Source organism: Rhinopithecus roxellana, chromosome 1, assembly GCF_007565055.1.
Source record: "Rhinopithecus roxellana isolate Shanxi Qingling chromosome 1, ASM756505v1, whole genome shotgun sequence".
NCBI lineage: Eukaryota > Metazoa > Chordata > Mammalia > Primates > Cercopithecidae > Rhinopithecus > Rhinopithecus roxellana.
This window is the reverse complement of record NC_044549.1, coordinates 34,160,744-34,175,898: the sequence shown is the minus strand read 5'-3', so window position 1 is coordinate 34,175,898 and position 15,155 is coordinate 34,160,744. Positions and strand designations below refer to the sequence as shown.

The 15,155-nt window shown below is 39.6% G+C and overlaps 1 protein-coding gene across 6 annotated transcripts in view; it reads left to right on the top strand.

Annotated features, from left to right (window-relative positions):
* CFAP44 (cilia and flagella associated protein 44) overlaps positions 1 to 14,349 on the top strand; it is a 149,226-nt gene extending 134,877 nt beyond the window's left edge. For 5 of the 6 annotated variants that reach the window (XM_030941084.1, XM_030941082.1, XM_010361031.2 and 2 more), the window contains 4 exons: positions 388 to 589; positions 7,593 to 7,753; positions 9,670 to 9,804; positions 12,728 to 14,349. In XM_030941084.1, coding sequence (XP_030796944.1) covers positions 388 to 589; positions 7,593 to 7,753; positions 9,670 to 9,804; positions 12,728 to 12,919 — 690 coding nt within the window. In that variant the 3' untranslated portion in view covers positions 12,920 to 14,349. Of the gene's footprint in view, positions 1 to 387; positions 590 to 7,592; positions 7,754 to 9,669; positions 9,805 to 12,727 lie in introns of those variants that run through there. The other variant, XR_004060088.1, reaches the window with a different exon arrangement.
* The last annotated feature ends 806 nt before the right edge of the window (positions 14,350 to 15,155 follow it).

Sequence of the window (15,155 nt, the reverse complement as noted above, 5' to 3'; positions counted from 1 at the left end):
AAAGCTGTATTTTAGGAAAACAACAACAACAACAAGATCAGCCTTATATGTGTTTTGTGTAACCTGACCCAAACTGGATGAGCTCAATGTAGTGGTCTGCCTAGTATGCCAGCCCTGAAACGTTTGTCACATCATTACGCAGTAGATAATAGGCATGATCTGTGTGGGAGGATTTGCTATCCCCACAGAGATGTGATGTGGCTTTCTATCTGACAGCATCTTTCTGTGTTTGCCTGGCCACTGTTACTCAGTGAGGAAGATGGAGAAGCCCAAAGGCAAGGAGCTAAACAAGGGGCAGAGAAGCAAGTGTGCCTCTTATGCTTTTTGTTGCCATATACAAAATCTGTGTTTTTCTCTATTTGCTTTTGATTTGTTTTATGCTTGTAGATAGAGTATGTGGTATTTGGAGAAATACCTAGCGATCTTTCTGGTACTTTGGTCTTCTCTAACCACGCCTTGAAACGGCTGCAAGAACGAATCCATGAGCTCCAGGAGGAAAATTCCAAGCAGCAAAAACTTAACAAAGAATGGAGAGAGAGACGTAAACAGCTCATCCGAGAAAAGAGAGAAATGACAAAAACCATACACAGTGAGTATCGAAGCCTATGGCCTTGCTAGTAATGTTTATTGGTAATAAAGGGAATTATCCAGGCGACTGTCTCCAACAGTGAAAACAGTAATTGCAGACTCAAAACCACTGAGAAGGGAAACAAGAACACCATGACCTCTCGCTACTCACCGTTTCTCCTGATGGCATGAAAAGTTCGCTTTTGTATTTTAAAGGGAGAAATCTTTTGTCATAGAATCATCTTCTCTTTGCTTATGATTAAAATGTAGAATAATACAATAGTAACCCAAGTGCAAGGCTACCCAGCTTAAGAAAGAGAACGTTGAGATACAATTGAAGCCCCATCTCTTTCTAATGCGATTCTGCTGCTCCTTCCTCGGGCTTCACCACTAGGTATGCACACACACATATGGATGTGTCCACACACAATATGGAGACCTAACTTGCATATTTTTAATTGTGATGATATTTATATCATTTTGTGGTTCACTTTATTGAACCAATTTTTGAGTTATCCGTAAACTACAGATAGTTCATTCACTTTACTGCTACAGTATTCCATTGTATGAATATTAAAGATTTTATTTAGCCTCCTATTGATGGATATTTAAGATATTTCTTATTTTTCATTATTACAGACAATATTACAGTAAACCTTTTTGTACACATCTCCCTGTGCACATGTGTGAGAAGGTGAAGCCTAGTACTGGATCTCTGGTTTACAGAGGGATATGTACATTTTCAGCTCTCCTGGGTATTGCCAAGTTGCACCCAAAGTGGTTGAACAAATTTATCCTCCCCCGGCAGTGTGTGAGAATTACCCAGGCTCCATGTTGTCAGCAACACTTGATATTATCAGACTAATATTTTTGCCAGCCAGTGAGATATTAAATTATATTTTATTGTGGTTTTATACACATTTTTTGATTGCTGATGAAGTTAAACATCTTTAGATACATTTATTTGCCAGTTATTTATTTTCTTTTCTGTAACTTGCCTGTCCTATCCTTTGCCCATTTTTGATTTCTACTTTTTGTTTTTAAATTGATTTTAGAGAGTTCTTAAAATGTTCTTTTTGTCCGTGAAATGCACTGCAAATCTCTTCTAGTTTGTAACTTGTCTTGTCATTTTTTTTTTTTTTTTTTGAGACAGAGTCTCACTCTATTGCCCAGGCTGGAGTCTCACTTCTCTCGCGGTGGTGCAATCTTGGCTCACTGCAACCTCTGGCTCCTGGGCTCAAGAAATTCTCCACCCTCAGCCTCCGAGTAGCTAGGATTACAGGTGCGTGCCACCATGCCAGGCTAATTTTTGTATTTTTTAGTAGAGATGGGATTTCTCCATGGTGGCCAGGCGGGTCTCGAACTACTGACCTCAGGTGATCTGACTGCCTTGGCCTCCCACAGTGCTGGAATTACAGGCATGAGCCACCATGCTCGGCTATCTTTCTTTCTTTCTTTCTTTTTTTTTTTTTTTTTTTTTTACTTTGTCTGGTGTATCTTTTGGATACAGATGTTTTAAATCTTAATATAGTAATTTTTATCAATCTACTTATTTATGGTTTGTGCACTATGTGTATGTGTGTGTGTCTTGCTTAAGAAATCCTTAAGATATTTTATGGTCCAACGATTCCACTACTGGGCATATATCCAAAGGAAATGAAATTAGTAATCAGTATGCAGAAGAGATATCTGCACTCCTATGTTCACTGCAGTATTATTCGCAATTGCCAAGACACAGAATCAACCTGAGTGTCCATAAACAGATGAGTGGATAGAGAAAATGTGGTATATGTACACAACGAAATACTATTCAGCCTTAAAAAAGAAGGAAACCCTATTATGTGCAACAACATGGATAAACTTGGAGGACAATATGTTAAGTGAAATAAGAGGCACAGAAGGAAAATACCACATGACCTCACTTATATGCAGAGTATAAAAAGTTAAACTCATAGAAACAGAATAGAATGGTGGTTACCAGGGTCTGTGGTTGTTGGCTGGGGTACCGTTTGGGGAGATGTTGGTCACAAGAAAAAATTTCACTGAGATTCAAAGAACAATTTCAAGAGATCTATTGTATACTATGATAACTATAGTTAATAACAATGTGTTATATTATTGAAAATTACTAAGAGTAAATTTTAAGTGTTCTCACAAGAAAAGGAAAGCATGTGAGGCGATGCATGAGTTAATTAGCTCAATCTAGCTATTCCATAATGTATATGTATTTCAAAACAGCATGTTGCACATGATAATATATACAATTTTTTGTCAATTTAAAAAGATAATTTTCAGTAGTTTCCTAATTAGTAGTGCCCTTTGCATTTGGGTTTTTAACCCACTTAAAATTGATGTATAGAGTATAAGATGTATAGTGTAAAGATAATTATCTTTTAAAATACTTTAGCAATTCTTGATATGTGGAACATACATATAAGCAGTGGAGTATGACAACAGAATGAACCCACCAACCCAACTTATTAACGATAATATTACCAACACTGTAACATCTACCTGTGTGCGTTCTTTCCATTCCATTCTCTGTCTCCCCATATTCAGAGATAACCACTATTCCCAATTTTATGTTTAACATTCCCTTTCATTAAAAAATAGTTATAGCATATTTACATGTATTTCTAAATAATATATTGCTTTAGAACTTTGTAGAAATATTATATCATATGTAGCCTTTTGAAACATACTGTTTCATTTAATATATTCCTAAGAGTAGATGTGGTATAGCGTATAGCTGTTGTCTTCATTGTTGTAAAATATATCATATGATTCTACTAAAATTATTCATTCTTCTGCTGACAGTGGACATTTAAATTGCTTTATGTTTTTTTGCTTTGACAATTCTGCTATGAAAATTCTTGTTCATGGTATATGTTTACAAGCGTTTCTAAAAGTATAAGGGTTTCATACCTAAAAGTAGAACAGCTGGGTCGTAGGGCATATAAGTGTTTAACTTTAAAAAATAATGTCACATTCTCTTCCAAAATGATTATATCAATTTACACTCCAATCAGTGGTACTTAAGAGTCTCCTTTGAGTTACATACATCATTGAAAATACATAATCTTATTAGACTTTGAATTTTTGCCAAACTGGAAAGTATAAAGTGGTAACTCATGGTCTTAATTTCATTTTCCTAACCACTAATAAGGTTAAGCACATTTTGTACATCTTTGGGCCTTTAATGTTTTCTATTCTATAGAATGTCTGTTCGTGTATTTTGTTCATTTTTCTCTTGATTTGTTTGCCTTTAAAAAAATTGATATGCAGGAGTTAATTTTTTTGATCCTAGTCCTTTGTTGGTTATGGGTTTTCCAAATATCTTCCTTTGGCTTTTTGTTTTCACTTTTGTGGAGGCTTTTTAAAGATAATTAAAAATTTGTTTTCAACTTTTATTTTTGGTGGGTACATAATAGGTATATATATAAGATATATGGGATATTTTTATACAGAGATACAATGTCTAATAATCACATCAGGGTAAATGGGATATCATCACCTCAAGCATTTATCCTTTGTGTTACAAACAATCCAATGATACTCTTTTCGTTATTTTAAAATGTACAATTAAGTTATTATTGACTATAGTAACCCAGCTGGGCCATCAAATACCAGATTTTATTTATTCTATCCAACTATTTTTGTACCCATTAACCATTCCCACATCCCCCACCCCCACTATCTTTCCCAGACTCTAGTAACCGTCATTCTACTCTATCTCCCTGAGTTCAGTTGTTTTAATTTTTAGCTCTTATGAATAAGGGAGAGCATGCAAAGTTTGTCTTTATGTTCCTGGCTTATTTCACTTAATGTAATGACTTCAGTTCCATACATGTTCTTGCAAATGACAAGATCTTTCTCTCATTGAGACAGGGTCTCACTTTGTCTCCCAGGCTGGAGTGTCTCCCAGTGGAGTAGCACAATCATGACTCACTGCAGCCTTTTACCTCTTGGGCTCAGGTGATCCTTCTGCCTCAACCTCCTGGGTAGCTGGGACTACAGGCATACACCACCATGCCTGGGTAATTTTTTGCATGTTTTTGTAGAGATGGGATCTTGCTATGTTGCCCAGGCTGGTCTCAAACTCCTGGGCTCAAGCAATCGCCTGCCTCAGCCTCAGAAAGCCTAGACTTACAGGTGTGAGTCACTGTGCCCAGCTGAAACTTATTCTTTAATGGCTGAATAGTACTCCATTGTCTACATGTACCATATTTTCTTTATCCATTGTCTGTTGGGGGACGGTTAAGTTGCTTCCAAATCTTGGCTATTAGGAATAGTGTTGCAATAAATATGGGAGTGTAGGTATATCTTCAATGTACTGATTTCCTTTCTTTTGGGTATTTATCTAGCAGTGGGACTGCTGGATCATTTGATAGCTCTGTTTTTAGTGTTTTGAGGAATCTCCAAGCTGCTTCCAAGTGGTTGTACTAATTTACATTCCCACCAACAGCGTATGAGGGTTTCGTTTTCTCTACATCCTCATCAGCATTTGTTACTGCCTGTCTTTTGGGTAAAAGCCATTTTAACAGGGGTGAGATGATATCTCATTGTAGTTTTTATTTGCATTTCTCTGATGATCAGTAATGTTGAGCACATTTTCATGTACCTGTTTGCCATTTGTATGTCTTCTTTTAAGAACTATCTCTTCAGATCTTTTGCCCATTTAAAAATTGGGTTAGTAGATATTTTTCTATAGAGTTGTTCAGGCTCTTTATATATTCTGGTTATTAACCCCTTGTCAGATAGATAGTTTGCAAATATTTTCTCCAATTCTGTGAGTTGTCTTTTTTACTTTGTTGATTGTTTTATGGTGGCTTTTGATGAACCATAACTATGTGATTTTAATTTATCAATCTTTTATTTTAGGGTTAATAATTTCTAAGTTTGTTTTTTAAATTGCAGTAAAATATATAAAGCATAATATTTATTATTTTAGCCATTTGTAAGTGGACAGTTCAATGACACTAAGTACATTCATATGATTATTCTACCATCACCACCATCCATCTCCAGAACACTGTTCATCTTCCTGAACTCCATATCCACTAAACAGTAACTCCCATTTTCCTCTCCCTCCGCTCCAGGAAACTGCCATTCTACTTTCTGTCTCTATGAACTCGACTACTCGAAGTACTTCATAATGAGGAGAATAATACAGTCTGTCTTTTTGTGACTGGCTTATTCTATTTAGCATAATGTCTTTCAGGTTCATCCATGTTGTAGCGTGTGTCAGAATTTTCTTCCTTTTTAAGGCAAATAATATTCCATTATATGTACATGCCACATTTTGTTTACCCGTTTATTTGTCAGTGGGCAGCTGGATTGCTTCCTACTTTTTGGCTATTGTGAATAGTACTGTGATGAACATGAGTGTACAAACATCTATTTATGTCTCTGCTTCCATTTCTTCTGGATGTGTGCCCAGAAGTGGGATATATGGCTGGACCATATGGCTTAGAAGTGATGAATAACACTGCAGTTAGCTTGTTGCCTTTCTCCATCCCTAGATCCAATGGGGAAGAAGAGGAGAGCCTAGAACATGAGGGTGAGAAGGAGAAAGTTCTCTCCATTCTAGGGAGAGCACAGCCCATGGCCATGGGGAACGTGGGTAGTAAGTGTTGCAGCAGACTTTATGTCCCTAGTGAGCATTACCTGGCCTCGTCAGCTCAGGAGAAGGACATTGGGCTGGCTCCACAATGGAGCTGGCAAGGATCAGAGTACATGTTCTGGTATGTGAGGCTGCTGTGCGCGAGGGCAACCCCTTGCATAGGGGTGGGGCTGAGGGGAAATCAAAGCTCTCACTGAGGAGGCCAGGCAGGCAGCCACAGGCCAGCACACGTGCACATCATCCATTCATCATTTCATTTGCATCACTGATTATCATGGCCGCCACATTATACATGTCCGTGGGGTAACACTCACATAGGATAGAAAGTGAATAGCCTCTCCTGGATTGCGCATAACGGCAGCCATGCCAATTGTACTATTCTAATTCAAACGTAAATCCTAACAGTTATGCCCAAATACTAATTTATGCACTATAAAATAATTGAGTCATCTCACTACATATTAAGGCCTTCAGACTTTGCTCAGGGGAAAGTCTGGTCATTGAGAAAGTCCTGTTGGAAGATCATGTTTTCCTGGAGAGGTGTTCTGGTGTTCTCACATTGGGGAAAGACAAAAACCAAAGTAAAAGATATTGCATGTTAGACATGACATGTTAGATAATTGCTAAGAAGAAAAATTAAACATGGATTGAGAACAAGAGTGCTGAGGTCGGCGGGGGCAGGGACAGGCTCCATGGAAAGGCAGCACACCTGATCAAACGCGGTTCTCCCTGGCTAGAGGATAAGAGCCTGCCCTGAGACACAGCTCCAGTGTCAGCTTGCTTTTAGAAAATGGGCTGGGAGGAGCAAGCCATGTGGATCTCTGGGGAAGAGCAGTTCAGATCAGAGGAAAGGAGGCTGGGGCGAGCCTGGCATGTTTGAGGAGCACAGAGGAGGCCAGTGTGTCTAGAGTAGGGTGGTAAGGAGGAGAGGCATGAGAAAGCAGGGGGAAGAGAAAGCAGGGTAGGCAGGCTGACACTGCAGGGCCTTCTGAATTCCCAAAGGGACTGTCATTATTTACTTGGAGTAAGATGGAGACTTCTCTGAAGTGCCTGCTCTGTTCTTAATACTAGATGCTGTGAAGTGCCATATTTGAAAAAGTTGACAAGCTCATAATCTAGTCAGTGCCTGTTAACAGTCTGAGGAGGGGCAGATCAGTCTGTGAGCCACTTGGGAACATTGAGTCAGTTTTATACAGGATTCAGAAGGTGAAAAGACAATATTGAATGGGCATTTTAAATGAGGAAAGCAGCAGGCAAAAAAATCACAGAAGAAACATCACTGATGACATAAAATCTTTCACTGTCTTGCAAAAGCAGTTCCTTAGAACTTTATTGTTCCTGGTGTTCATTTATAACAATGGAAGCCATTGAACAACCTGAGCCAGTGACTGTCTTCTTTTAGAAATGGAGGAAACAGTCCGTCAACTCATGATCAGCAAGTTTGGTCGTGTGGTAAACTTGGAAGCCCTTCAGACGCTTTCTGTTAATACAACACTTGAAGAACTGAAGATCAGAAAACTTCGAAAGGAGCTAGCGAATGCGAAGGAGATGAAGATGTGGGAGGTAAGGAGGAGAAGGCAGGTGATCTTTGGTTGAATCTGGTTGGAGGCAAGAAATCCCAGGGAGCAGGAAGTGGTACCGTGAAGCATCTGTGTAGCTGGAGCCAGTCTGCGAGCCCCCTTTGGCTGCCCCAGGATCTTAGGCCTGTCTCAGCTTCCTTACTGTTCACTTAGTTAGAGGGACTTGTTTATCTTGGAGTGGGAGCACCAGCACTAGGTTTTGGGGTCCAGGGTGCATATAAATATGACGTGAAATGGATGAAAGATTATGGAGAGGTCCCATTTTGAGACTTACATTAGTGTATAAATGTTCTGCAGCCAAAAATTATATTTAAAAATGCTCAACATCACTAATCATCAGAGAAATGCAAATTAAAACCACAATGAGAAAATGAAATATCATCTCACAGCATTTGGGTAAAGAAAATGTGCTGTGTATGTGTATATGTATATATATGTATATAGAATACCATGGATTACTATGCAGCCATAAAAATATGAAATCATGTCCTTTGCAGCAACACAGATGGAGCTGGAGGCCATTATCCTACATGAAATAACTCAGAAACAGAAAATCAAATACTGCATATTCTCACTTATAAGTGGGAGCTAAACAATGGGTACATGTGGACATAAAGATGAAAATAATAAACACTGGGGACTCCAGCATCCAGGGGAGGATGGTGGGGGTGAGGGTTGGAAAATTACCTACTAGGTACAACATTTGCTATCTGGGTAATGGGTCCACTAGAAAGCCAAACCTCACTGTTATATAATATACCTAAGTAACAAACTTGTACATGTATGCCTGAACCTAAAATTTTTTTAAAGAGTATAACTACTCTGACAGTTTTAGAAATGGAGTGGCTCTCCTCTCAGGCTGGAATTGTATTACTGTATGACTTTTGCATGCTGTGCCAATTTGGAAATGATGAAACACCTTTAAGTAATAAATTTGGTAACAAGTCATAGACTGTTTGGCTGACAGAGTCTTAGAGGATGTTAATGCCTACATATTGTTCCCTGAGCCATGAGATGAGCCATGCCCTTGTTCCAGCCTGATTCAGTGGTAGGAGCTTTCACAAAGATTTTACAAGTCCATGAAATCATGATGACTTCTCCAGTTTCCTGTCTTACCTCATGAGCAGATGGGGTAGGAGGAGAGCTTCCTAGTGCTGTGTTGTCTAATGGCTCCATCTCAACTTTTCTAATCCAACATGTACCACTGTACTTTAAAGAAGCAAATAGTGTTCATGTCAGTGGGACTGGTCCCTATTAAGGGAATGTTGGCGATAATATATGCAATCTAAAATAATTTGTTGGAAGCCTGGGCAATATAGTGAGACACTGTCTCTACAAAAAATAAAAAAATTAGCTGGGTGTGGTGTTGCACACCAGTAGTCCCAGCTATTTGAGAGGCTTAGGCAGAGGATCACTTGAGCCCAGAAGTTTGAGATTGCAGTGAGCAACTGATGGAGCAATAAGAAAACAAAAGAAAGCCATTATACATATGTGTGGCCATTCAAGCCATCTACCTTAAGGATCCGGGGCCAAGACTGGGGAAAGATGGAGAAAGAGCAATATAGAAAAGTTAGCTGCTTAAATTATCATCCTTCCTTTTAAGTAATGAGTACCAGCAATCCGTATGCATAGTGATTTCATTCCTCAATAATACAATGACGTCCATATCTATCTTATTTCTACCTACTCCTAATCTTGAGCATGCTTACATTTTTATCTTTTATCAAACCAGGCCCAATGCAATTGTTTCTGTTGCATTTTCCTATTGGCTTCTGATTATATTTTCATATGGGCACATTGTTCCATTTGCCTGACAATTTTGACCAAATCTGGACACTCATTTTTCTTCATTTCTTCTCTTATTCCCTACATCTATTTTGCATCTTCCTACCCTGGTAGGAAAAGATTGCTCAAATGCGATGGGAACTGATGATGAAGACAAAAGAACACACCAGAAAGCTTTATCAGATGAATGATTTGTGTATTGAAAAGAAGAAACTTGATTCTCGGTTGAATACGCTACAGAATCAGCAGGTATGTTCTTTTTCTTCAGACCCTTTTCCAGAATTGAGGAAGCTCTGTTAAAGGGAGCTACTCACAAGAATGTTAAGTACTAGCATTTAAACAAACCTTGCTTGATCTTGGACCACTTCCAGGCCATCTGCATCCCTGAGGACACTGAGTTGGTGTTAGCCACATTACAGTGGGCCTGAGGGACTAGCTTTATTGAACGCCTCTTGGGTGCCATGAACTCATATACGTACTAATCAATAGAATTGCTTTGGTCCTGGAGACGTGTAAGGTTACTTAGGTATAAATAATGACACCATTATATTCCCTGAATTTGGTGTCAAACATCTATTTCCAATATCTGCTTATTTCATTTGACTTGAAGTGGGCATCTTGAATGGTGATATCTACCCGGTTATCTTATTAAAACGCTTGTTACTTGGTGTGGGTTTCAACTTGCTATTATATAATATTTAGCCAGCCTAACATTATACTTAATACATTGTGTGTGGTGGATAATACTTAATAAATATTTACCCAATCCAAGTCTTGCCCTCTATGAACCTAACACGTGTATAGCATATTCTAAACTCTATGTTATATACTTAACAATATCACCTGCAAAAAGGCCAGTTGTTTCTCTTGGTCTTCTTTGCTTTATATTTTCTTTCAGCACCCTGGAAATGGTCTAAGCTAGGTGTTCTAACAGTTTGGTCCTCTGAAGAAGAGCGTCAGCATCACCTGGGAACTTGTTTGAAATGCAGGTGCTAAGGCCCCAACCTAGTTGTACTGCTTCAGAAGCCCTAGGAGAGGGGCCCAGCAGTCTGCATTAACCAGCCTTCCCGGCAATTCTGAAGCACACTAGAGTTTAAGAATCATTGGTCTAAACAAAAGTCCCAAAGTAAGAAATAATGCTGTTTATTCCATGAAAAGTGAATTAGGAGGATTAGGAAGGCTTATAATTGAAGATTAGATGTGAAAGAAGACTAGAATTTGAATGTTGAGGGTCTTTTTCCACTGAAGAACTTTTGAGTGAAGGATCAAGGCAGTGTTTGAGAAGGTTAATCCCTAACCCAAATCTTCACAGACTGAGCAGTCAGCCAACATGTGTTGAGCTGCTTTGATCAGTCCAGGTACGTTGGAGAGGAAACAGCTTAGAGGCAGGAGATCAGTCGAATGGGAGAGGAAGTTACTAGTATCTGTCTCTTTACACAGTATATCTTTACATGTATGGCCTCTTCACATAGGATATCTCATTTAATCCTCAAAACACTACTTTCTAAAGCACAGAGGAGCTCAGTAACTTGCTGAAGCTCTCAGAGCTAATGCATGGTGATGTTAGTTTTGAAATTCAGGTTTGTCTGCCTCCAAGGCTGACTCCATTGCTTCTTACAATGATGTAGGCGTGAATTGGGATATAGCTGGTGACAACAAAAATGTGTCAGATGTCAAAAGTAATTTCAAAGTAAGAATAGCCAAAATTTGATTGAGTCTGGTGAGGAGAAGGGGGAAAAGTGAGGTGACTTCAAAATAACCCACTGGAATGACTCGGCATGAGTTGGTGTATGAGGCATGCTTTTAGCTACAAGTAACCAAAAGCCCTACTGAGAGTAGCTTAAATAAATAAGAGTCATTTTTCTCACTTGACAAGAAGTCTAGAGGGAGATGACTACAGACTTTGGTTTTGTAGGACCATGATGCCAGAGCCCCTATCTCTGTGATTTCCCAAAGTTTCCTTCAAAGTCACACAGCAGCTGCTTCAGCTCCCATGTTTCACATCCATGCACCAGCCTCTTCTGTCCCTTTTATTAAGGAGCAAAAGTTTCAGATTATATCCACTTAGCTCTCTCTAGCTGGAAGAGAAAATGGGTAAGGTTAGTGTTTAGCTTTCATGGCCTCTAAAATAAAAGTGAGCAAGTGAGAAGAGACAGAGGGTGCTGGGTAACCCTTACTTACTATGAAGGTCTGCTGTAGTACATAGGAGTAATGGAAAAAGTATAGATTTTTAGCATCAGGCAACCTGATTCTAGCTTGACTTGGCCAGTTAATGACTCCCTGAATCTCAGTGTCCTTATCTGTAAAACTGGAATGATACCACCGAGTTCGGAGTTGTTTGGGGGATTAGATGACAGAGCATATGCAAAGCACTTTGCACAGAGTGGGCATCACACAAGTATTATGTGTTTCCTTTCACAGATGTATTCATGCATTTGAATGTTATTGAGCATCTGCTTATGTAGAAAGCACTAGGGCAGGTATTGGCAGAGTGGTGAGACTTAGTCATATGGGGCCCTGTTTCTAAAAGACAGCATCTAGCAAGAAAGATAGGTATCAAACAAGCACTTTGGTCATGCCATATTAAGTTGCCATTCTTTTAGATTTAAAAAATGGTCAAATATCATAAATATTATATGGTTCAGAATGAACCATATAATATTCTGTAAATTATAGTGATGTATATGTATAATGGATGATTCAATAAAACAGAAAGCAGGAAATCCTAACCTAGTCCATGGGGCAAAGAAGGCCTCCCTGAAAGTGATGTGTGAAACATGAGTAGGATTCAGCGGGATAGGGAGATAACTCAGATGAGGAAACAGAAGATTTCATTCTGGGAACCAAAATACAGGCTGTACAGAAAAAGAAAGACATACTTTGTCTTTTATTATTCCAGTGATGAGCTCTCCAGGTAATGAATGACTGATAGTTAGCTTAAAGTATACTCATCCAAAGAGGATTTGCACTTGAAGAGTTGTTCATTAGTCCAAAGGCACACATTTCTGATGGTGGGATTTTAGCAGAGGAATTGAAGCCTCCTAAGATTAAGGAGCAGTGGCTGTTTAGGGTGACTGTCAGGCCAGCACTCATCACAGATACACAGTATAAAGGCATGGAGTTTTTCACGTGCCAAATGATGCTTCAACAGGGAGCTGTTTTCTTTCAACAGGGCAATGCCTTCCAGGGCCTTCGGGAAGCAGATGTTGTGGCAAGAGAGGAGGTCACTGAATTGATCCAACTCCAGGCGGAAAGGATTTCAGCCTTAAAGGAGGAGATTGCTCTTTTGCGTAGGAAAGGTGGTCTTATCCTCCCCCCCATTCAGTCTCCACAAGAGAAAGAGATGCAGCCCGTGGACCTTTGAGTTTGCTGTTTTTGCAAACCCATGCAAGATTTCTGACATAACTCACCCGAAGTTCTGTCCCCTCGTCACCTCCAACAATCTTATTACTTTAAAGTTAACTTGTTTGAAAGTCTAAAACCAGATCTAGTCACGTAGCTTTAAGAATCTCTCTACAATTTGGTTATCTTAGAACCGAATGCAGCACCCGACCTCTGTTATGAAACTGAATCATTTTAGATGTTTCGAACCTACTAGATTGAATATGAAGTCTCAGAAGGCTGTTTCATGATTGCTGTAAATCATCTGTAATATATTTTGTTTTAGGAAAATTCGATTTGGGGGTATGCTGAATTTTTAGCCATTGGCAAGAAAAACTATCATTCAGCAATTCGTGAGAAAACTTTGTTTTCTTGATCCTTAGAAAATAAATTTAGATGTCATTAAGTGTTCTCTGAGAGGATGCAGGAGAAAAAGACATTTTGCCAACTATATCTTAGAGCAGAATTGCAAATTTCAGTTTTGGCATTGTTGACTTCATAAAGCAGTTATTTGAGGGCTCGGGAGTCAGGAAATACAAACAGATACGGCAGAGCAGTTTGCTTTGGGTTGGCAGAAAGCAGGAAAATAACCAGCCTTCTTGGATAGCCCAGTTTTTGTAGACTCCTCAGTTCTGAGTGGAGCAGAGGAGTGTGCTTAATAAAACAGTCAATAAGGAGGCTTTTCTCTAAAGATTTCTGCAACTCCATCAGAATTCTAAGTTTTCCCCATAGTTTCTCATGTCCTCTGCCATTTTCTTCAGGTTTACTTGGGCCATTTGCTGGTTTTGATATAGATGATGAGACAATGAAATAGATTTACCTTAGAGATCATCTTTCAGCATCACTTTTGATTACACATAACATTTTAAACTAATTTAAGAGGATCCTTTTGGTTTGGGGGTAAGTGCTCATTGAAGCTCATGGCTGTAACCACTGAAGGATAATCTCACTGACATTTGGAATCCTGTTAGTAACAGAGCATAGCTCTTTAGATTAAGACCTTTATATTAATGAGCGACTCCATTGAGGCTGTTCCAGGATAAGCTGGTCACCGAGAAGGGTGGGTGAAGAAGGGAACATTGCATAAATATAGAAGGGAACTCAGCAATGGCAAGTCTTCCTCACCTGTGATTAACCTGCTAATCTGCCCCCCAAAATTAGAGACAGGACTTGCTTTCTTTGTACATCAGAATATTCTTAGAGGTGGCCACTTGGCCTATTTTCTTCCTAAGATTCCTTCATATTCCTATTTAAGAGGTCAGGATACCTTATTGTTTTCACTTGTCACCATTAATTTCTGATGTAGTCACTTCTCTACTGGAGAGCACCCACTTATTTTTTAAAAATCACTGTCTTTGTTGTATACCTTAAACCATGTGTGCCTTTTGAGTATTTTTTAAAATATGCAAGTCACAGCCCTGAGTGTCTTATTTATTGTGGTAAAAAATTACCCCCAAACTTAGCTTGAAACAACAAACTTATGATCTGACCCAGGAGTGAGAGGGTTTCTGAGGTCCAGGCATCTGGGGACAGCTTGGCCGGGTGTTCTGGCTCAGGGTCTCTCGTGGAGTTGCAGTCACACTAGGAGCTGGGGCTGCAGCCATCTGAAGCTTGGCTGGAGCTGGAGGGGCTACTAACAAATTCACTCCCTTGGCCATTAGGCAGGGCTTCAGTTCCTCGCCATGTGGGCCTCTCCATAGGGCTTCTCAGGACATGACTTCTCCCAGAGCAAGTGATCCAAGAGTGAGGGAGAGAGCAAGAGAGAATGACGCACACAAGAGCCACAGTCTTTTACAGCCCAAACCCAGAAGTGACATACCGTCACTATTGTCATATGGGTCACAGGCTGACCCTATGTGATGTGGGAGGGGGCTGAACAGGGTGTAAATGTCAGGGGAGGGTTACGGGGGCGTTCGTAGGGGCTGGCGGCTGCAAGCAGCAGCTACCTAGAGAGAGTGGCTGGTCTCTGAGAAAGGTCTAGAGGCGATATCATCCCCTTGGTAAGAGAATCAGGAGAAGTTATGTTATCTTCCTGGGCCTCATTACCTGACAAATGAAGGATTGGTAGAATGGATTCCTTCCCATTCTGAAATTCTGATTCTGACTGCAGCAAGAATGAACCTAGAGTCTATGGAAGAGCCACGTCAGGATTCGCTGCGCATTTCAACGGAGAGGAAAACTAATCGGGATAATTATTCCCAAACTGAGCTAGACTAAAT